This window comes from Ctenopharyngodon idella, chromosome 16, assembly GCF_019924925.1.
Source record: "Ctenopharyngodon idella isolate HZGC_01 chromosome 16, HZGC01, whole genome shotgun sequence".
In the NCBI taxonomy this organism is placed as follows: Eukaryota; Metazoa; Chordata; class Actinopteri; order Cypriniformes; family Xenocyprididae; genus Ctenopharyngodon; species Ctenopharyngodon idella.
The window spans coordinates 34,118,028-34,143,485 of NC_067235.1; the positions used below are offsets into that span (position 1 = coordinate 34,118,028).

Sequence of the window (25,458 nt, forward strand, 5' to 3'; positions counted from 1 at the left end):
ATATGTTCACATCCTCCAACTTCAATCTGTCGGCCTGATTCTGCCCCGCGTCGTAAAATATACATAAGCTGTTTTGAGCGTTACTCTCTCTGGCACATACTTAAACCTAAACGCTATCAGTCAGTCACCATGACCCGGCCAGACTAACTCCACATATTCCAGCGGTCTCACTCCATCAAACGGACAATCTCTCTGCCGTCAATCTTCATAAACGGGCCGCTGGCTTATTGAGACGACATTTGGTGTTTCTGTAGAAAAGAGCGCTCTGTCGGACTCGCTCACCTGAGACATCACCGTCCGTCCAGACAAGCTCAACAGCTGAGGCAATCTCCCAAGTGGACTTTTCCAATTACGATCCCAAGTGGGAACATCTGATGCATGGTGTCCAGAACAATGGCCCTGTTTGAAAGGCCGGTGAGATGTCTACAATTGAGTAAGTGCAGCCTTAAATAGGTTTTTTTGATGGAAGAATGCAGGCGACAGACACCGTTCCCCTTCCTTTCCAGAGAGAAACCCTTTCCCGTCAGGCCCCGTCAAGGGCCGCCCCACGGTCGCCCATCCCTCAGTCCCCCTATAATGTAATCTGGAGTGTCTCCCAGAGCAGACAGGGGCAGCACAAACAGTATTAGTGTGTAAATGGAGGAAGGGTAATAAGGAAGCTCTTGGGCCATGAGAGGACACTGAGCAGAAATAACACGGGATGAGAGCCGGTTCCCAGACGCCCCTGTGCTCGTCTTCAATACTCAGCAGAGCTTATTATCCACCCATATATAAAGATCACTCTAAAACAGGGCCAAACGCAGGAACCGCATGGGGCGGCAGCGACATCAGGCCATTAAAATGTGCAGCTCTTGCGTTTGAAAGAGCTTTATTTATTTCACCGGGAATGTTCCACATTCCAATATGGATATGTTGGCTAATTAGGCTGGTCATTCATTAGTCTCTGTCTGTCTGGTTTCTGTCACTCTTTCTTTTCTTTGAAATATTTCAAATGACTTCTTCTCCCACACATATTCTCACTCTGGTTATATTTGTATCACCTAGAATTCCTGCTTTAGTTACCTCCCCTCTCTTTCTGAGCTTTTGTACATTTAGCTTCCGCTGACTTATCTTAAATTCCCAGGTTTATTAGTTAAGGTTAAAGGAATTGTTCACCCAAGAATGGAAAATGGTTTAGTCACCTTCATGTTATTCCAACCCTTATGCTATTATTTTTTCATCTGTGGGAAAAAAAGAATTTTTGAATAATATTGTAACTCTTTTCCAACAATAACAGTTCATAGTGACTGTCTGTCAAGCTCTTAAAAGGACAACAAAATAAAAATAAAAAATAATCTGGCTGGCCACCATGTACTTCCATAGTACAACATTTACTAAATTACTCAATTTGCTAAAACTAAAATAGATAAAAAATAAAGCTAAATAGAAATAACTAATAAAAATGACAAAAGCAAAACTTAAACTAAAATTGTAATGAAAACTGCATTTTATTTCACATTTTTAAATTTTTTGTCTAATATGTATATTTTATTTTAACTTTATTTCAATCATAAAAAAATCCATTATTTTACTTAGTTTTACTTTTTGTTAACAAAAACAAGTTTGTTTTGACAGACACAGATAGATAGAACATCAGACGGATAGAACGATGGATAGATTGAATGAACAAACGATAGATAGATAGATAGATAGATAGATAGATAGATAGATAGATAGATAGATAGATAGATAGAACAATGGATAGATAGAACATCATACAGATAGAATGATGGATGGATAGAACGAACAAATGATAAATAGATAGATAGATAGATAGATAGATAGATAGATAGATAGATAGATAGAACAATGGATAGATAGAACGATGGATAGATGGAACGTCGGATAGATGGAACAAACGTCAGTCAGATAGAATGATGGATGATATAATTGTGGGGAAGATGTAATATGTTCTTCCAGCAGTAGGGGGGAGCTGTGTTTCATTGTTTGATTGTGCCCTCTTTACATGGGTGGAGCTGTTGTTGGTCACAATGCTCTTCCTTTGTGACAAGTGGCTGATGTGTACGAGACCAATAAAAAGAAAGCTTCACTGCTGTGACACAACGACGGTCTTGGTGTCCTCCTCTTACACCCAGTATATCACACAACGCAGAGACATTTGGGGGAGCACACCAACGAAGAGGGTTACATAATGAACAAATGATAGATAAATAGAAGGATGTATAGACAGAACAAACAAATGATGGATAGATAGAATGATGGATAGATAGAACAAACAAATGTCAGACAGCAAGAATGATGTATAGACAGAACAAACAAATGATGGATAGATAGAATGATGGATAGATAGAACAAACAAATGTCAGATAGACAGAACAAACAAACGATGATCGACAGAACAAACAAATGATAGATAAACAGAAGGATGTATAAATAGAACAAATGTCAGACAGATAGAATGATGGATAGATAGAACGAACAAATGTCAGATAGAACGATGGATAGATAGAACAAATGTTAGACAGATAGAACAATGGATAGATAGAACGAACAAATGATGGATAGATAAAACAAACAAACAATAGATAGAAGGATGGATAGACAGAACAAATGTCAGACAGATAGAACGATAGATAGATAGATAGATAGATAGATAGATAGATAGATAGATAGATAGAACAAATGTCAGATAGAACAATGGATAGATAGAACAAACAAATGATGGATAGATAGAACAAACTAACGATAGATAGATTGAAGGATGATAGAACAAACAAATGATGGATAGATAGAATGATGGATAGACAGAACGAACAAATGTCAGACAGATAGAACGATAGATCGATCGATCGATCGATCGATAGATAGATAGATAGATAGATAGATAGATAGATAGATAGATAGATAGATAGATAGAACAAATGCCAGATAGAACGATGGATAGATAGAACAAACAAATGATGGATAGATAGAATGATGGACAGACAGAACAAACAAATGTCAGATAGAATGATGGATAGATAGAACAAACAAATGATGGATAGATAGAATGATGGACAGACAGAACAAACAAATGTCAGATAGAATGATGGATAGATAGAACAAACAAATGATGGATACATAGAATGATGGACAGACAGAACAAACAAATGTCAGATAGAATGATGGATAGATAGAACAAACAAATGATGATGATAGAACAAACAAATGTTAGAGAGAACAATGGATAGATAGAACAAACAAATGATGGATAGAACGAACAAACTAACGATAGATAGATTGAAGGATGATAGAACAAACAAATGATGGATAGATAGAATGATGGATAGACAGAACGAACAAATGTCAGACAGATAGAACGATAGATAGATAGATAGATAGATAGATAGATAGATAGATAGATAGATAGAACAAATGCCAGATAGAACGATGGATAGATAGAACAAACAAATGATGGATAGATAGAATGATGGACAGACAGAACAAACAAATGTCAGATAGAATGATGGATAGATAGAACAAACAAATGATGGATAGATAGAATGATGGACAGGCAGAACAAACAAATGTCAGATAGAATGATGGATAGATAGAAAGAACAAATGTCAGATAGAACGATGGATAGATAGAACAAACAAATGATGGATAGATAGAATGATGGACAGACAGAACAAACAAATGTCAGATAGAATGATGGATAGATAGAACAAACAAATGATGGATAGATAGAATGATGGACAGACAGAACAAACAAATGTCAGATAGAATGATGGATAGATAGAACAAACAAATGATGATGATAGAACAAACAAATGTTAGAGAGAACAATGGATAGATAGAACAAACAAATGATGGATAGAACGAACAAACGATGATAGATAGATAGAACGATAGATCGATCGATAGATAGATAGATAGATAGATAGATAGATAGATAGATAGATAGATAGATAGATAGAACAAATGCCAGATAGAACGATGGATAGATAGAACAAACAAATGATGGATAGATAGAATGATGGACAGACAGAACAAACAAATGTCAGATAGAATGATGGATAGATAGAACAAACAAATGATGGATAGATAGAACAAACAAATGATGGATAGAACGAACAAACGATGATAGATAGATAGATAGATAGATAGATAGATAGATAGAACAAATGTCAGATAGAACGATGGATAGATAGAACAAACAAATGATGGATAGATAGAACAAACTAACGATAGATAGATTGAAGGATGATAGAACAAACAAATGATGGATAGATAGAATGATGGATAGATAGAACGAACAAATGTCAGACAGAATGATGGATAGATAGAACAAACAAATGATGGATACATAGAACGAACAAATGATGATAGATAGATAGATAGATAGATAGATAGATAGATAGATAGATAGATAGATAGATAGATAGATAGATAGATAGATAGAGAACAAAGGTCAGGAATGATGGATATACAGAATGACCTCCTCAGTGTTACTCTCAGAATGACGCCTGGTTTCTCCTCTTCTCCTTGCAGATCTTCTCATCAAGTCAGTGGACAGTGTGTTTGTGTTCCAGGAGGCCGTGGAGGGAGACTCCAGCGCAGCTGCTGCGTACGACGCTATAGTGGTGGAGCAGTGGACAATCATCGACGTGAGTTCAAACACACACGCTCTGTTCTGCAAACTACTACTGAAGTATTTTCACTATTGTAATTATTTGCACAAACGTACTAAAAAGCATTCAATTAGGCAAAACCGAGAAAGAAAGAAAAAACATTCTGGAAGCGCAGCACGAACTGCACAAAAAAAAAAAAAAGAAGCTTTGGAACGTCCCGTTTGAGTGACAGTAATGGGCCCTGCTCCTCACAGAGTCTTAGCCATGCTTGTTGAAATCAGATATTGTGCCAGTTCACCATTGATTCTTCTCAAGTTGGTCTCGCTCGGGTTTATTTGGGCTAGGTGTGTGTGAGGAGCGCGTTTGTGTTAGTTAGGACTGTGTACTGATGCTATCAGCGTAATCGAGTTTTGAGCTTTATTTTATAATCCTGCAGCTCTCAGTCGCTCTCTGTCCTCCTCTCTCACTCTCTCTCTTCTGCTCAGACAGTGTTTCTGTAGTGGAAGGACACACTGTTTCTGCCCAGCATTATTCAGCGGCGCTCGGCCGTCGGGCTGCATTCAAATCTAAGTCTGCTCGACATTTCCCAGCATTCAATACGACTGTAATTTAAAGATCCTGTAAATGGTATTCAGTATTGTGTAAGTGCATGTCATAGCGATATCTATAGATTCCTCGGACGGAAAGGTATTTTCAGTAACGCAGTAAGACGTTTGAATTGATATGTTCAGCTGCTGTCTGCCGTCAGCCCATCAATCACTGTCTGGTTTTCTGTCACTGATGTTTCTGTCTTCAGTGAGCCTGAGTGTTTATTTCAGATGTCTCGTGAATCATGTTTCTATAACAGCATCAGACAATCACATCATTCACTGACGCGACTCTGAGAAGAGTTTTAATGTAGCGCTGCAAATAATAATTTATGATGATACCATTCAATATATTGTTTATTTAGTTATTGTAGTTAATTGTGAAGCATTTTTATATATATATATATATATATTTTTTTTATGACGTTCTGTCAGTCATTTCTTCATTCTCTATCCATCGTTCTTTCTGTCTGTCATTTTTGTTCGTTCTATACATCGTTCTTTCTGTCATTTGTTCATTCTATCCATCGTTCTGTCTGTCATTTGTTTATTCTATCCATCATTCTATCTGTCTGTCGTTTGTTCATTCTATCCATCTTTCTGTCTGTCATTTGTTCATTCTATCCATCGTTCTATCTGTCTGTCATTTGTTTGTTCTATCCATCTTTCTTTCTGTCTGTCATTTGTTCATTCTATCCATCGTACTTTCTGTCTGTCGTTTGTTCGTTCTATCCATCGTTCTTTCTGTCTGTCATTTGTTAATTCTATCCATCGTTCTGTCTGTCATTTGTTTGTTCGTTCTATCCATTGTTCTGTCGTTTGTTCGTTCTATCCATCGTTCTATCGTTTGTTTGTTCTATTCATCGTTCTATCTGTCATTTATTTCTCTCTATTTATCGTTCTATCTGTCATTTGTTCATTCTATCCATCGTTATGTCATTTGTTTGTTCGTTCTATTCATCGTTCTATCTGTCGTTTGTTCGTTCTGTCCATCGTTCTGTCTGTCATTTGTTTGTTCGTTCTATCCATTGTTCTGTCGTTTGTTCGTTCTATCTATCGTTCTATCGTTTGTTCGTTCTATTCATCGTTCTATCTGTCATTTATTTCTCTCTATTTATCGTTCTATCTGTCATTTGTTCATTCTATCCATCGTTATGTCATTTGTTTGTTCGTTCTATCCATCGTTATATCTGTCATTTGTTCATTCTATCCATCATTCTTTCTGTCTGTCGTTTGTTCGTTCTATCCATCGTTCTTTCTGTCTGTCATTTGTTCATTCTATCCATCGTTCTATCTGTCTGTCGTTTGTTCATTCTATCCATCTTTCTGTCTGTCATTTGTTCATTCTATCCATCATTCTTTCTGTCTGTCGTTTGTTCGTTCTATCCATCGTTCTTTCTGTCTGTCATTTGTTCATTCTATCCATCGTTCTATCTGTCTGTCGTTTGTTCGTTCTATCCATCGTTCTTTCTGTCTGTCATTTGTTCATTCTATCCATCGTTCTATCTGTCTGTCGTTTGTTCGTTCTATCCATCGTTCTTTCTGTCTGTCATTTGTTCATTCTATCCATCGTTCTGTCTGTCATTTGTTCATTCTATCCATCATTCTTTCTGTCTGTCGTTTGTTCGTTCTATCCATCGTTCTTTCTGTCTGTCATTTGTTCATTCTATCCATCGTTCTATCTGTCTGTCGTTTGTTCATTCTATCCATCTTTCTGTCTGTCATTTGTTCATTCTATCCATCATTCTTTCTGTCTGTCGTTTGTTCGTTCTATCCATCGTTCTTTCTGTCTGTCATTTGTTCATTCTATCCATCGTTCTATCTGTCTGTCGTTTGTTCGTTCTATCCATCGTTCTTTCTGTCTGTCATTTGTTCATTCTATCCATCGTTCTATCTGTCTGTCGTTTGTTCGTTCTATCCATCGTTCTTTCTGTCTGTCATTTGTTAATTCTATCCATCGTTCTGTCTGTCATTTGTTTGTTCATTCTATCCATTGTTCTGTCAATTGTTCGTTCTATCCATCGTTCTATCTGTCTGTCGTTCGTTCTATCCATTGTCCTATCTGTCTGTCATTTGTTCATTCTATCCATCGTTCTGTCTGTCGTTTGTTCATTCTATCCATCGTTCTTTCTGTCTGTCATTTGTTCATTCTATCCATCGTTCTATCTGTCTGTCGTTTGTTCGTTCTATCCATCGTTCTTTCTGTCTGTCATTTGTTAATTCTATCCATCGTTCTGTCTGTCGTTTGTTCGTTCTATCCATCATTCTTTCTGTGTCATTTGTTAATTCTAGCCATCGTTCTGTCTGTCATTTGTTTGTTCGTTCTATCCATCGTTCTATCTGTCTGTCGTTCGTTCTATCCATTGTCCTATCTGTCTGTCATTTGTTCATTCTATCCATCTTTCTTTCTGTCTGTCATTTGTTCATTCTATCCATCGTACTTTCTGTCTGTCGTTTGTTCGTTCTATCCATCATTCTTTCTGTGTCATTTGTTAATTCTATCCATCGTTCTGTCTGTCATTTGTTTGTTCGTTCTATCCATTGTTCTGTCGTTTGTTCGTTCTATCCATCGTTCTATCGTTTGTTTGTTCTATTCATCGTTCTATCTGTCATTTATTTCTCTCTATTTATCGTTCTATCTGTCATTTATTTCTCTCTATTTATCGTTCTATCTGTCATTTGTTCATTCTATCCATCGTTCTGTCATTTGTTTGTTCGTTCTATCCATCGTTCTATCTGTCGTTTGTTCGTTCTGTCCATCGTTCTATCTGTTAATATTAATATTTCCACATAATATGTGTACATATAAAAACAAAAAAGGGGATCTATAACTAAACAAATTGATATCATCATTCAATATTATACCTATAAAAAATATGGAAATGTTTAATTGTATGCACAAATCTCCAAAGCACTTGTACGGAGTAACTGAGCCCTGTTTGTTCAATACGAGTCAAACTGAGTGAGGACTCTATTCTTGTCGTAAAGGAAAATCAATAGGCTGTGTAACCTTGGACATGTAATGCAGTGAGGGCGCTCTGTCAGTAGAGCTCAGCCCCTGAAACACAACCACAAAAAAACAGTTTTCCATTTTAGATTTCCTTGAGGAATAATCCTTGAAGATTTACTCACAGCAACACTTATTAGTTTTGATCCACTGAGAAGGAAATTGCTTTAACAGGCTTTTATCACACTCGCAGTATATAAGGGTGCGTTATTAAGAGGAGAGCAGCGTACTTCAGAAAGCTGCACTGCAGCTGAAGGGACGTATGGTTTGTGTCTATAAAGTAAAAAAGGTCGTGGTGAGATTACAGTTATGTCGGGTTCAGACTACACGATATTTTGACCAATACAATGCCCCTCGACCCCCCTAGAGGGACCGAGGTCCACCCTCCACAGACTCACAAAATCCTGCGGGAAACACTGTATATGATAGAGCTCTCAAAATAAAAACCTAATTAATCTTATTATTAAAATACCTAAAATACGTGCCTGTAAAAAGTGTTTTCTTCAGCCAGTTGAAGATGAGGTACACTTGCATGTGCACATGACCAGGATTTTACCACCTCCACCTCATTTTGAGCCAGAAAAAGACCTGTTAATATCACTGTTTTAGTACATTAGGGCACTTTAAGTGTTTTTCACATTAATGTTCCCCTATTTGTAGTGATGGAAATACTGAAACAGGTGCTGTATATGGATCAGAAGTGCACAAAATTTGCATTTTGTTCACATATCTTGTTTTTGTTCTTTTGCAAGGTGATCACAGTCACATGACTGAAAACTATGAAAACGATTAATTGTGAGATATCAAGTCAAAATTACAAGAAATACAGTGCATTGATATACATGTTTTATAGTATTTTTTTATACAGGCGTCCATTAAAAATTAGTTTTAAAGATAATTGCCTTAAAATTACTTTGAAAGAAGAAACAGCCTGTGAGATACAAAGTAAAACAATCACAAGAAATAAACTATATTTTAAATTGTGTCTTTTTAAATAAATATATAATGCATCAATTCATTAATTTAATGTTTTTTCTTTAATTCATATGTGCTGCATCACGAACAGTTTGTAATGATACATTGTGAGAGTTACATTTGCTGTGTGAGCTTATCCTGTATTGTTTATGCCTCAGTGTATGAATCGCGAGCTTGGAGGCGGGGAGCACAAGCTCATTTGCATTTAAAGGTACACACACACCAAATCAGCGCATTTTTTCTCCCACCCAAAAACAGGCAGTTAAAACATGGTATAATAAAAATCCATGGGGTATTTTGAGCTGAAACTTCACAGACACATTCTGTAGACACCAGAGACTTATATTACATCTTGTTAGGCAGAAATTGGCTTCCATGAGGACTTATGTTGGGAGGAATAAAAAAACAGGCTAATTTCTGTGTTTTTGCGGCGCTTTTTTAGATGTGTCGTGCTGACATTGTAATGACCTAGCAACCACAGATGGTGATAATTGTGTTTGTGAAGTACAAACACTGCTTTACCTGTATAAAGAGCCCTGAACATTGTCTGGTCACTATGAAATTATAATATTGGAAAGATTAACATGAATATGAAAACAGTTACTGCAATGCTTGATTCCTGCGTCCTTCTGTGAGTAAACACAGACAGATCAAGGCCTGGAGATGTCTGGAAAAACTGCTAAAAACCAATCGCCCTGCCCGTGGCGATGTGAAATTCAGAGCCTCAGATTCTTTTCTCATGTTTTGACGTCTGTTCAGTCTTAACTCTAATCGCTTTTACCCGGATCTGTTTTCTTGAAAGCAGTTCTTCTACTGCTTGGATTTTTTCAACTATAGAGAATCATCAAACTCTTTCTCACTGGACCATGATGAGAGAGATTTAACAAAGTTGACTAAGTTAAACAAGTTAATAAGTTAACGACGGTTCTGTAAAGCTGACTGTTTGAAGCACACGGCGTAACTGTTGCTAACCCAATTATAACTCGAATAAGATTACCATAACGTGGTCGCATCAGGATGCTAATAACAAAATTAACAAAGTGTTGTGCATGAGAATGTCTCAAACTGTGCTCAACAAAGTCAGCCAGTTCAAGTAGCTGTAAGAGAAACATCAAAGTAGAAGCTTCAATGAAACGCCATTATGTTGCCTGAGCAACCTTTGAGCAATATAATTTTCCTCGGGCATTATATATTTAGTATGTAGTTAGAGCTGAAGGTAAAGTTTGAAGGTCAGTGCAGTCACTGGTGCAGTGTGATATCTAGACTGTAGATAGGCCATTAAAACACGTCCTTTGGCAATGTAACCTTTATGGCTCCTGTGGAGGTGAGAAAAACACGCGACCTGCCGTTTCTTTGTCTGTGTGAATGTGGCTGAACTACACGACTTTGTAACGGAAAAAAAAAAGTCAGACTTTTCAAATGTTTCATTAGCGGTGGGATGAGTCTATTTCCAGTGAACTGAGTCTTTAGTAACTTTATGATGTGCGAGACGAGTGATTTTAATGCTATAGACAGGCAGTTGCTGTCAGAGCGTGAGAATATATATATAGCAAATCACAGGCAGTCGAACCTCTATGACAGATACGGCGTTCTGTAGACCCCGGGTAGAAAAGTGTGATGTAGGTGTAAAATAAGGCTGGACTATTTTTAGTTGTTGAGAATGGAAGTCTGTGAGCTGAAATCTGCTTCTTTGACTGAAAAGGTTAAATACAAAAATAGATCTCTCAGATCTTCTGGTGCAGTTTTTGATATTTTTCCCTTAAATATGTTTTTTAATCATGCGTTGGAGGAAGTTTGGGGTTGGTTGGTTGAAAGAAGTCTCTTCTGCTCAGCAAGGTTGCATTTTGATCAAAAATACAGTAAAAACAGTAATATTGTGAAATATTATTACACTTTAAAAGAACTGTTTTCTATGTGAATATATAATAAAATGTAATTTATTCCTGTGATCAAAGCTGAATTTTCAGTCTTCAGTGTCACATGATCCTTCAGAAATCATTCTAATATGCTGCTCAAGAAACATTTCTGATTATTATCAGTGTTGAAAACATGTAATTTTTTTTGTGGAAACTGATAATTTTTTCAGGATCCAGAATAGAAAGTTCAAAATAACTGCGTTTATTTGAAATAGAAAATCTTTTGTAGCATTATACATGTTTTTACGGTCACTTTTTATCAATTTAAAGCATCCTTGCTGAATATTTGTATTAATATCTTCAAAAAATCTTACTGACCCCAAACTTTTTAAATGTATTTCTGCATTTAAACCTTAAGTTGCGTCCCAAATGACACACTATACACTTACACTATGTACTCAACCATGTAGTGTATGGATTTTATAAGGTTATTTGGTCATTCAACATCAAACATGTAGTTTTTCTTTTTGGAAATATCAGTGTGAATGCACGACTCACACTATTTATACTACAAAACGGCTCAGAACAGTGCCCTGCTGAAAAATCCAGCTAAAACCAGCCTAAGATGGTTGGCTGGTCTTAGCTGGTTTAAGCTGGAAGTAGCTGGTTTTAGCTGGTCTCCCAGCCCGGGTTAGCTGGTGTTCAGCCTTTTTATGCTGGTCTGCTAAAACCAGCCTGACCAGCTTAGGCTGGTTTTAGCTGGATTTTTCAGCAGGGTAAGTACGTGAATTGGGACGCAGCTTTAGTCTTGGCATTAAAGATGCACCAAATTTCCACACAATCATTTCTGCACCAAACAGGTTACAAAACACGCCACTTCGGTAGCCATCGTTTGTTTACATTCTTGTTTCTGGAAGTCAGTCCCTAGTTCCGCCTTATCGATGACATCACGCATGTCGTTAAACAATGGCAAGTGATGATTGGTTGGGAAGCAATGTGCAGTCTGACATGTTTCTTGTCCACAACACAAGAGTTTAGGAGTCGAAATCGCATAATCTGAACATAAACGAAAATATCATGTAGTCTGAGTCATTTCTGCACCATTACCGGCACCAAACAGGTTTCCCAAACACTCCCTGTGTCTTCTATTGGTCGGTCAGATCTTCAATAAACAGCCACTGGTTGAGTCGGTGTTGCTTTTGAAACACTACAATGTTTACACTTTCACAAAGTCAACCAACAAACGTATACTTATTACAGTCCTCTAAATATAGAAAGAACAAAATCACACACATCAGTTTCAAAGTCAACATGGAGTTAAAACTGACTCTTAATTTACACTCCTGGTCTTATTGTGAATGACTCCTGCACATTATTAAAGAAATGTCTTTAAAGAAAAGTTGCTCCACCTCTGAAACCTTTTTCTATCCTGGATAACATCATCATCATCATCCCCTCTTGTCCTTCCTCTCCCCTCAAACCACATGATGACTCATTTCTTTATCTCACAATCCAATCAATTACTGATGGATAAAATCAAGTTCCAGCCAACAAATTTTTGTCTCATTAATCATCCATCTTTACTCCGAAACGCGCCACATTACGAAAGCTGACTTTTATATGTTGACTTTACGACTGAGGAGTCTTGGTTCTGCTCTACTTCACTGAGCTCCATGCTGAAAGAGTGTAGCACTTCAACAACATGTAGATGTTCACACAATCTCGCAGCAATGGAAAGCCATTAAACATATTTTCTCAATTCTCCTCCACTTTCAAGTCTGCGGAGCCGTTTACAGGGTCCACTACTGGGACGGCTTCCAACAAAAACCTCTTCTCACATATCTGGATTCCCAAAAGGCTGCCGCTGTGGCCTCGGCCAATGCAAATACCCAAAAACCATTTCAAAAGAAACCCGGGCCTCTGAGGTCTCAACGCACGACCCACAACAATGTCATCCAATCTAGGCAAAAGGGCTTCATAACTAGGAAAGGGTGTTGAAACACAACCTCCACAAAAGGACTAAACTAAGAGTCTGGCTCTGTCCCACGTGGGAAGAGTTTCTGTAGGCTTTTCTGAAAGACGATTTTAAGGCAGTATTCTGTAGACTGAAGGCATTCCCACAATGCATTGTGACAAAAAAGTTGATTCAAGGTGGTATATATATATGTAGAAGGCAGCTGCTTATGTAGGCAGTAGACAGGAAGTCATCTCACTAGGTTTAAGAACAGAGCCTCTACACTGAGAACCATTACATTAAGGCCTCTCAGAAATCATCATGTTGTTATCTATTTCCAGAGTGACTCATGTATAAACGTACATTTCGTGCAAGGCTGTGCCAAAACCTGTGGCATATTATTGCAAGTGAAGCATTATCACGTAGCGCTGCCTTGTGTTATCATTATGAGTGTGGGCGCGTGGCTGACACGCGACATGGTTTCTTTATGCCGTTAAACCGCTCTGACTTCCTGTGCGCTCCTGAAATGAGGGTACAAGCCTTCTCTTTGAAACCACAGTACAACCCTTAACTGTTCAAAACAACCCTGTTTGATTAACACTTCTCTCTGAAATACACAAATGCATTCATGATCCTTTTTTGCAACATCTGTTATATTAGCGGACCAGAAATTAAACCTTAATCTTTATCACTTGAACTGAATCAGACCTGATGTCCAAATCAAGTCAACAACTTTTGGTCTGTTTTTTCTTGCTATTAACATTAGTGATTTGTTTCCGATCACAATAAATCCACATCCTCAGTATATGGGTCATTGACGAATAAGGTTTTTTAAAAAAACATTATGGAGATATAATTCATTTTGAAGTTTTATGAAGTGTTAACAATGAGATTCTGTGGTTTTTATAATCAATTAACACTGCTTTTGTCATGTTTACAAAATATGTCACTAAAAAAGTCATTCGGTTCAACCAAAATTTTGGTTTTACCGAATGACACTTTTGGTTATACCAAATGACGATATTTTTAAATAATGCTAACAGGCTGATATCTAGCAAAAGGACAATCAAACATTTTATATTTAGTACAAGTTTTTAAAATATTACAACATTTTCCATGTTTTATATCGGTTGCACCGAATGACCTGATGTTTCGGGACATGCGTATGATCAAGTGAAAACATGAATTTTTCAAATGTTTAAGAGAGAGTTAGTTACTTTGCTTCATGACCATGTGGTCCTCTGCAGGTGTCTGAATGATGTCTGTCACATGATATTGACCGCATGACTTAATCTAAAATGGTCCCTTTATATTGGTTACTCCGAATGACATCAATGAAATTCATTTTTCCGGACATTCTTTCTCATAACAAAACAACGACTTCTTCTCATAATTTTAATACCATTTTGCACTATGTTGATATATGATGTTATAAAATCATGCCAGAATAAAAAATATATACATTTATTACATTTTAAGATATTTTAATCACAAATGAAATGTCTGTATTGGCCTTTGGACGGTTAAACCGAATGACCTTTTGACACTTCAAAAATTTTAAAATACCTTTATATGAAGCAAAATATAATTAAAACCTTTTGGATTCAATAAAAGAGATCTAGTTGTACTACCTTACATACTTTGGATGTCATATCTGTGTTTATTGTTATTAAAAAAAATGACCCATCACGTCACTGACCCATATGACACATTGCTCACTGTATCTATGTATACATAAATTATTTAAATTATTCAGCTTTTCTCCATAAACATCCTCTAGTATGCAGATTGACAAGCAGTTTTTTTTAATAGATGTTGTGTGTTTGTCAACATTTTAAAACATGTAAATATGCAAATTATTCACAGCATGCTGCTCTGAAATATCTGAGCAAATGTCCGCGCAAATAACAAGAACAAAAGAGCGATAGAGGATGCATCTAAACAGAGTCGCAATATAAAAATGTCTATCTAAAGATGTACATTTGGAAGTCAATTTTGCTACTTAAGTGTGACTTCGTAGCATTTTTACACAGCGACCTTTTTTTCTTTTCAGGGTTTACAGGTGAAGACGGACTATATTCCCTTGCTGCAGTCGCTGGCTTCATTCGGATGGAGACTCACTTGTGTGCTGCCTACACCCATCGTCAAGACTAACAGGTAGTGCACTGCACTGAAACTCCTTCTAGCTGAAATAATTGCCTTAACGTTAGGCTGTAAGTTTCATTACGGATTCTGAAACTGATTCTGAAAGATTTGAGTGCAATATCAGCAGAAAAACCTGTAAGGATGCATACTTTGAGAATGTACTGCATGTAAATAGTACACTATTTTGAACATACTAGGATCTGGAACACACTAATCCTAATCTCACTATATAGTACATGAGATTAGGATTAGTGTGTATGCAAATCGGAGAGCATATTTGTGGTATATTCAGCTCGACTTCTAGCACTATGAACATTCACATGGAAATAGTCACAGAAATCATACATTTCAATGAACGCTGATGATTTGAAGAAACGAGCGATCACTGCGCGTGCAACAAAGCGGAGAAAAATTAACTATGCAAATGATCAGTGAAGCAACAGGAGCGACAGCGGAGCTCATATGATAAATGAAGCCACCTTTATTTCTATAGCATTTTATACAGATTTTTTCAAAGCCACTTTACAGGGAAAATAATGTTTCAATGATGCAAACAGAATTCAATGCATCTATAAAGCAGCTCTGGAGAAAACACTGACGTCATCATCAGCTCAGTTCAGTTCTCATCAAAAAGTGTCCGTGCAGTCAAGTCAAAAATACTGCTGAATATGAAGTATTATAATAATAATAATAATATCCTGTGAGATACTGTCGAGTGTAGGCAAGATTTCACTGCACTGTTATGATCTGTCTCATGCAAAGAAAAAAGCATGGAAAATATGTGAGGAATTGGCAGCATTTTAAGTGAGTTTGATTCATGCATTGATAATCATGTTCATGATGCTTTATGCACCTCTGTGATTAATATTCAGAACACTTTCCTCTGCAGAATGTTCATTTTTAGTGGCAAGAAAACGGATTCCATATTAAAAAAACGTCAAAACAGTTTTATACTGCTCGTTTCTGATTGGTTGACGAACATTCTAAGGTGTGCGATTATTTTCAGGGAAACGCACGGCTAAAGTAGTTCCAGGCAGGTTTTGACCGAATTACAGTTCTATATCACTTCGCCAAATGATTTTAATTATTTCAAAGGTCCAGCAACAGCAAAAGAACCAATGTTATTCCCTATCCAAAACATGCTCTGAAAAAATTGTCAGCACTGCTCCGCGACTTTATTAATCAAATAGTTTTGCGACTAAAAAAGCTACATGACATTTCTCAGTATCGTGGTAGTAACGACACTGTTCTTGTAGCAGTTAAAGGGTTAGTTCACACAAAAATGAAAATTCTGTCATTAATTACTCACCCTCATGTCGTTCCACACCCTTAAGACCTTCGTTCATCTTCAGAACACAAATTAAGATATTTTTGATAAAATCCGATGGCTCAGTGAGGCCTCCATTGACAGCAAGATAATTAACACTTTCAGATGCCCAGAAAGCTACTAAAGACATATTTAAAACAGTTCATGTGACTACAGTGGTTCAACCTTAATGTTATGAAGCAACAAGAATACTTTGTGCGCCAAAAAAAAACAAAATAAATAACGACTTTATTCAACAATATCTAGTGATGGGTAAATCATCGCCCCCCCAGTGGTGAACCATTGAAATTTAGAAACGTTTCGAATCACTTATGACGTTACGAAGCCTTGTTTACTGAAATCACGTGACTTCGGCAGTTTGATACACGCTCCGAACCACTGATTCAAAGCAAAAGATTTGTAAAGCTTCGAAGCTTCATGAAGCAGTGTTTTGAAATCGCCCATCACATGAACTCTTTTAAATATGTCTTTAGTACCTTTCTGGGCATTTGAAAGTGTAAATTATCTTGCTGATAGTGTGCTCCAAAACAATGACAAAATGGCATTTAGAAGATATAAGCCTTCAAAACTTAATCTCTCACTTCCGCCAATATGGATCAATGATTTTGGTGACATCACCCTGCACTTCAGCTACTCATCAGATCTTCTGTCCAATCAAATGCTCTCTAGAATCTGAAGCGTCCCGCCCCCTACACTATAAATAGACACTGAAGCTGAGGCTAAAATCGGTCACTTGTTCACACACGTACTATTTTCCAACACACAAGAATGCTTTAAGGACAAATGCCTTGAAATAAAACATCTAAACAATGTCTTGATGCGCGGTATAAGATCTGAACTGTATTATTAGCAGAATAATTGACTCCGGGCCATTGAATTATCAGAAAAATAATGCACACCTGAGGTGTACATGTATGACCATGTGCACAGATCACATTAGGGCATCCAGAGGGAGAAACACCCATACAAGCTCCCATACGGTGACTAGACGACCTCCAGATAAAATCTCTGTCAGTGTGAACGAGCTTTAGATGTAGGAAACATCGATTGATCGATGAGTTTGTGTAAACACCACATGGGGCGTCATTTCCAACATCAAGAACAATAGTACAACCCACAGAGAGTAATGGCACATCCCAAACCCCAACCGTGACAAAGTGCTCGGGGTATAAAGACCTCTGTGGACCTCATCGAGTCTCACCGCCAGTACGAGGGCAGAACATGACTGTTTGCTCGCCGTAATGAAATGTCAATACAAGCTAACTGATGATTCCTGTAATGGCAAGAGGAAGCTTCCGGCGATGTTGAACTGAAGTTCACCAAGTAATCTCCATCTGTCATACCCACGCCTGCGCTGGGACGCTCCCGCATTGGACTTTCTCTCACATGTCAGCCTTCTATCCGTCCTGCAGCCCCTGCTGATTAATTACGGGCCTATTTTAAACTTTCACAAAATGCCACAACACACAACACAGCTACGTGGTTAATTAATCAAAACGTTGTCCTAGATACAACAGAACCATCACTTTTCAATGTCTTGGAAACGGTTGGCCTTGTTTTCCTGGGTCGTGGAAAACATAACATATGGGTAAAACTCATGGTACGTATTGGGGATGAAACAGTTAGAGGTTTGACGATAATCCACGATAAAAATTCCTGATGTTTAGTATTACAGTTTCATATTTTCATAAATTATCATTAAAACTATATTTGATTATTGCTTTTCAACTTCCCTCCATGTAATGCCTAATAAAGTAGTGTTTATAAGTGCAGCGCTGCTTCGTTTACCGAGGTTATCGGCTCCATTTCTGCAGTTCCATAAGCGCCACCTACTGACAGAGAGTAGATTTACATTTTCATTCAGCCTGTCTGCCATTTTTTTGATCAGATAATTGTAAATTTTAACTGGTAGATGGAAAATAAGCTAATGTGCATTCTCAAAATCTCAATTCACCCTTCACCGGGAGTTTGATTGACAGGCGATCTAACCAATCATAACGTCGAATCCGCTATTTTGTCTGACAAACAAACCAGACAGGAGAGTTAGTACATTAACGTGAACTTGAACTTGAAAAATGATGTATTGATGTCTTTCCACGGTTGAAACAAAATGTTCATTCATGTTTATTTCGTGCAATAACTAGGAAGAGATGATTGGTTTACGTGTCGCTCAAACTGAGGCGCTACAGCAATCTGTCGCGACACATTAAAGAGGCACAAAACGGTATTTATTGTTTGAATTTCTTTTAAAAATACAGTTTGAAAGATAAGTTTCATACCAAAAGTATTGTATGAGAGTGGTAACTGTAAAGGGATGGCAGCGTGTAATTGAATATAAATGTAACACTTTTTTTACATTTACAGGATAAAGAAATGACAGGTTACTGTGTGAATGTGTGTGTTCCTGCAGAACATTCTTCTCTCTAAAAATGCTGGGTTAAAAACAACCCAAGTTGGGTTGAAAATGGACAAACCCAGCGATTGGGTTGTTTTAACCCAGAGAACAGGTTGTTTTAACCCAGCGGTTGGGTTAAATGTTTGACCAACCTGCTGGGTAGTTTTATTTAACCCAACTATTGTTAAAATTACTGTAATACTTGCTTAAAATGAACCCAAAATATGTTGGAAATTAACATTTATTAATATGTTTAATAAACGAACGTTTTCTGAATAATAATTAAAAAAAATTTTAAGTTGCTTATTAATAAATGTTCACCTTTTGATTATTATTGTTGCCTCTAGTAATTATGTGTCTGACTTTTAATTTCCAGCATATTTTGGGTTCATTTTAAGCCAGCCATATAGTCATTTTTAAGCAATATTTGGGTTAAATAAAACTTCCCAGCAAACATTTAACCCAACCGCTGGGTTAAAACAACCCAATCGCTGGGTTTGTCCATTTTCAAACCATCTTGGGTTGTTTTTAATCCAGCATTTTTTAGAGTGCTCTTATCTGTTAACACTGAGTTTGTGTTTTTCTTTATTTTCTTCATTATTATCTTAATTTTTAATGTAGGGATTTAAACTGTCCTTTTGCCTTAAATCTCTTTTGCATATAACAAAGCTATAGATATATTCACTATATATGTTTTCATATCATTCATATGACACGTTTGTTTGAAGGACAGCATTGGGCAGGATGTAGAATAGTGTGTTTTGTCAATAAAATAAAATAAAATAAAGAAAATTGGGCTTTTAATCAGATTAATCGAAGAAATAATCGGCCAACTAATCGATTATCAAAATAATCGTTACTTGTAATTCATCATTTTCACTCATCCTTTTCATAAAAAATATATAGGGTAAATTTACAGCACATTTTCACTATACCTTGATAATATTGATAACCGCGATCATTTTAATCGTGAAATGAAATTTTCATACCGTTTCATCTAGTACTTGCATAATATGGCACTAAAATGACTCCCAGAATTGGTGAAGCTACTTTAAAACTGTAACAATCTACAAGCTATTCATGATATAAAATAAATGACAAGCAAACTACTGTTTTGAAGAAGTGCAGTAGTGTTAAAAGTTTAGGGTCAGTAAGATTTTTTTGTTTGTTTGAAAGAAATTACTGACAGTAAAGGTTTCTACTTAAATAAAATAAATGCTGGACTTTCTATTGATCAAAGAATCCTGAGAAATAAAATGTATCAGTTTCCACAAAAATATGACTGTTTTCAACACTGATAATAATAATAAATGTTTCTTGAGCAGCAAATCAGCATATTAGAATGATTTCTGAAGGACCATGTGACAATTAAGCTCCAATCACAGAAATAAATTACACTTCACTATATATTCACATAGAAAACAGCTATTATAAATTGTAAAAATATTTCACAAAACCTTTGATTGGCAGAGTAGTTAAAGTTAGTAAGCCACTAAGAAAAAGTAGAATATATTTTAAATGTAATTCATTTCTGTGAAGCAAAGCTGAATTTTCATAATTATTTATTTTGTAGTACAAGCAGTATTTTTGCACAAACATGTCATGGCAAATCAGGGAATAAAATCTTTAAACTCAAACAACAAATCCACTCTATGTAAGTATAATCTACATAGAGAAAGTATAATCTTCTCCAGTAATCACAAACAACTAGAAGTTATGTCCAAACAAACTTTTTCTGAACGCAGACGAGCTTGTTTATCTGCACTGTTATATGTCCACTTCTCATTGATATGCATCACACCGTACCGAGCGCTTGTACATTCATTACATTCAAAAATGCTCAAGTTACCGTTCAATTAAGCCCTTAATGATGGGGATTGTATAGGCGGCGTGTGTGTCCTCTAGTTTGGATACCGGCGAGACTGAAGACCAGAGCTGTAATTTCACCGTCCTCTCGTTTACATTTTAATGGACTGAGGCTTGCAGGAATCCAGTTTTGCCTCTTTGATTTAAGCAGGAAGCACTTGAATAAATATACAGTTCCTTGACAAGCAAGAAAATGGGAAGTGGGAGGAAAAAAATAAAAGCAGGGCAAATTAGACATTTGGTATTGATTGCCAGCTTATGCTAGAGAGATGCAGAGGCCCATTTGATGTAAGAGATTTGTAGCAGAATCGTACAGAGGAATATTGAGAGTGTTTAGTAACACAACTCCATCTACTCTGAAGATTAAACGGCTTATCTGAACTGTGTTTTATCAACTTTTAAACGCGTATTCACACCAAAAACGCACAGCGCTCTTATGTTTGCTCGATGATGTGTAGCTTCCTTCTCTACACACATATTGGTTTGAGTCCTGACAAGACGGAGAGAAAAAGAGATTTAGTCATCACAGGATTTCACAAAACAGATATTTTGTTCATCCCTTTCAATGCCGGATGTTCCCACAGCTAAAAAATTTAAAAAGATCTCTGGGGGGGTTTTCTAGCACCATCCAGCATTATTGGAGCTATAAATATGAGATAAGATGCTGAATAATCAAGCGCACTCTAATAAACATGCAGCGGCTGCTATGCAAAGTGTCACCAAGCTGGAAAAAACAACTTAAACTAGCTGTAAATGATGTAGATCACATGACCTTTGAATTTGTCCTATATCACAAGGGGGGGCATGCAATTGAAGCTTCACTTATAATATATATATATATATATATAAATTATAAATGATCAACTTTGATTTTTGGCCCTTCATATTAAAAAGTTTGGGTACCTCTGCCATCTCTCTTTTTTAAGGAATATCACATAATTTTTCTTCCATTTTTAATTTCAACAGTAAACCTTTGTGCAGCCAAAAATTCAAAAGGAATTGTTCATTTTTATTTGAATACGTTTTAAAAGATTTATTTAATTTGTTGACGTGTTATGCCTTCATTTGATTACAACTGTTTTTGATCACGTATTTGTATTAGATCATAAATCCAGAAAAACAGACAACACAAAACATTTCATTATGCCCTACTGCAAAAATTAATAGATTATTAATTTGTTAAAACTCAATTTATTAGACATGCTTTGTGATTATTAAAATTTAATTAAATCATTAAAATGGAATGCAGAAATATTAAACAGATTTTGGGGGGAAACAGATTTAAATGGATAGTTCATCCAAAAATGTACTCACCCTCCAAACCTGTATAAAATTTCTTTGTTCTGTTGAACACAAAGGAAGATATTTTGAAGAATGTTTGTAACCAAACAGTTAATGGACCCCATTGACTTCCATAGTATTGTTTTTTCCATACTACGGAAGTCAATGGTGCCCCAGAACTGTTAGACTTATAGAGTACTTTAGCTATCACTAGCAAAGCTTAACATGCTAAAACATGCTAGCCACATGCTAATTCATGCTATCAACGTGCTAAAACATGTTAGCAACATGCTAATTCATGCTGTCAATGTGTTTAAACATTATAAGAACATGTTAAATCATGCTATTATTTAGCTAAAAAATGCTAGCAACATGCTAATTCATGCTATCAAAATGCAAAAACATGCAAGCAATGTGTTAAAACATGCTAACAACATGCTAATTCATGCTATTATTGTGCTAAAACATGCTAGCAACATGTTAAAACATGCTAGCAACATGCTAATTCATGCTATCAAAATGCAAAAACATGCAAGCAATGTGTTAAAACATGCTAACAACATGTTAATTAATGCTATCAAAATGCAAAAACATCCAAGTAATGTGTTAAAACATAACAACATGCTAATTCATGCTATTATTGTGCTAAAACATGCTAGCAACATGCTAATTCATGCTATCAAAATGCAAAAACATGCAAGCAATGTGTTAAAACATGTTAACAACATGCTGATTCATGCTAGCAACATGCTAGCAACATGCTAATTCATGTTATCAATGTGATAAAACATCACATTGCTAGCATGAATTAGAAACATCCTAAAAATGCTAACATTATAATGCTAACAAATATTAAATCATGTTAACAACATGTTAATGCTATCAACATGTTAAAACATGCTTTCATCATGCTAGTTCTTGCTAGCAACATCAGTTGCACCCCAAATGACGCACTATACACTTTGTACTTATACACTGTGTACTCATCCATAGTGTATGAATTGTATACGTTTATTTTGTCATTAAACATCGGAGTCTGATCCCCCTCCTCCTCTGCAATTAAAGCTGCGACAGTCGAGTGCATGAAGTGTCCAACATTCCACACTTCATATTTCCGTTAATTTAGTGCATCATCCAGGTATTTAAAGTGCACTTTTTCTTTTTGGAATTTTCTTTGAACGCACTACTCGCACTACTTATACTTAAAAACGTCATAGAATAGTGCATAAATAGGCGAATTGGGATGCACCTATCCTTAAAAATGCTAGCAAAATTGCATCATGCAAATTCATGTTAGCAATGTGATAAAACAGGCTAGCAATGTGCTAATTCATGCTAGCAACATGTTAAAATATGCTAACAACATGCTAATTCATGTTAGCAGTATCCTACATGTTAGCAAAATGTTAAATCATGCTAACAACATGATAATTCATGCTATCAACATGTTAAAACATGCTAACATCCTAAAAAATACTAACAAACCGTTAAATCATGTTAACATGTTAATGCTATCAACATGTTAAAACATGCTAATTCATGCTAGCAACATCCTAAAAATGCTAGCAAAATTGCAACATGCTAATTCATGCTAGCAATGTGATAAAACATGCTAACAATGTGGTAAAACATGCTAATCATCAAAGTTTGTTCACAAACTTTTCAATCTAGTTAGACATGCGTTTTGATTACTAACATTTCATTTAACCAGTAGGAAAAAAAAATTAAATTAAAAAATTCAAATGGAAAATTTTTGGAAAAATGGTATTTTGGAAAAAATAAAACAGAATTTGGGAAAAAATAAAATGGATATCATATAGGGCCCTAGATCTGGACCAAGCAATATGTCTGTAATATAATTATATTTAGATCTCTAACTAATCTGCTTCTTCTCTCTCCTGCAGTGATGGAAGTTTGGCCACCAAACAGATCGTTTTCCTCCAGAGACCAATGTTGCCTCGCAAGAAGAAAGACTCGAAGGTGCGTGACCTCTTAGACGCATTACTGACATACTGCTGTCAAACACACACAAAGTTAACATGATAGTCTTCACATACTTTCACAATCTCTGCTGCCCCGCTGAAACATACACACAGTTTGTGTTAGCAGTCGAGAGTTTTTACAGGGTTCGGTGCCGGCGTCAGGCATTTCCTTAAATCACCACATAAAATGAGGCCGAAAGCACAAGACGCTTGAACAGAACAATGCATAATTTAAACAAAGATTTAACTCCATGTCACTTCAAAGAAAACCAGAGGGAGTGTGTGCTTAGTGGGTGTTACTGCATGTTTGGCTTTCCTGAAGATATTTATTTACACGGCAGTGTTGTCTTTTTACATTTTTTTGGAAGAAAGGGCCAGTGCAATTGAGCAGTGCTAAGCTTGTCACACTTGTCAGTTGTATACGTAATTAAATTCTTTGTAAATTGCTTTGTAAAAGCTTCCGGTCTCATGCATCTCAATGAGGAAACTAAAGCAGTTAAAACTAAAGCAGAGCAATTGGTGAGAGCATCAAAAAGTTAAGAAATACTTTATGCAAATGAGGGGTGGGCGACAGCCAATCACTGTGAGGTGAGGCAGTGACGTCTGTCATAAGCGGCTGGAGTTTCAGAGCTTAAATCACATTTATTTATGGAGTGCATTAGTGCCTGCCCACTTTTCCGGATCCGGAAGTATTTTTTTCATTCATTTCCATTCCTATCTCCCATAGAGGTTTCAAAAAAGTCTTCATTAAAGAAAGCGTTATAAGCCATGAACCAAACCAATCAGCTATGAGGAGAATCACAACGTTACAAACTTTGAAGTGAAGCAAAAAACTATTTGAAAATCGGACAAAAATTTAATGGCTTTAGTGAGTGAAAGAACTACAATCCCATGAAGCATTTAAAAATGACAGAGAAATATAAAACTATGCATTTAAAAATAAAGTGTTGATTTTATATATATTCATTATTTTGAGAGCATACAGAGACTAACTCGATCATTCACAGTGCTTCATGTGAGTGGGCAGAGCTAAAGAGCTCTTTTGTCGCGTTTTGCTTTTTTCGACTCTCTGATTAGTTGAATATCTGTACAGCATCATGGGTAATGTAGTTTTCACCACGAATTCCGCTGTTAAAAGTGCAGTGTGTAAATTTTAGCGGCATCTAGCGGTGAGGTTGTGAATTGCAATATAGAGAAGCTACTGTGGCCAACACAGGACAAATATACGGAGCCCCGCACATGACATGCAAGAAAAAAATTAAATCGTGCGCACGATTTACTAATTCGTTCCCTCGATTTACTAAATCGTGCACACGATTTACTAATTCGTTAGCTCGATTTACTAAAACGTGCGCACGATTTACTATTTCGTTCCCTCGATTTATAAATCGTGCGCATGATTTATAAATTAAGGGAACGAAATAGTAAATCGTGCGCACATTTTAGTAAATCGAGGGAACGAAATATAAA

General features: G+C 36.3%; 1 protein-coding gene across 3 annotated transcripts in view; it reads left to right on the plus strand.

The window, feature by feature from the left end:
- LOC127497896 (raftlin) overlaps positions 1–25,458 on the plus strand; it is a 98,885-nt gene that overhangs the window by 63,158 nt on the left and 10,269 nt on the right. For all 3 annotated transcript variants that reach the window (XM_051866677.1, XM_051866679.1, XM_051866678.1), the window contains exons 6-8: positions 4,534–4,649; positions 15,046–15,149; positions 23,911–23,986. In XM_051866677.1, coding sequence (XP_051722637.1) covers positions 4,534–4,649; positions 15,046–15,149; positions 23,911–23,986 — 296 coding nt within the window. The remainder of the gene's footprint in view (positions 1–4,533; positions 4,650–15,045; positions 15,150–23,910; positions 23,987–25,458) is intronic.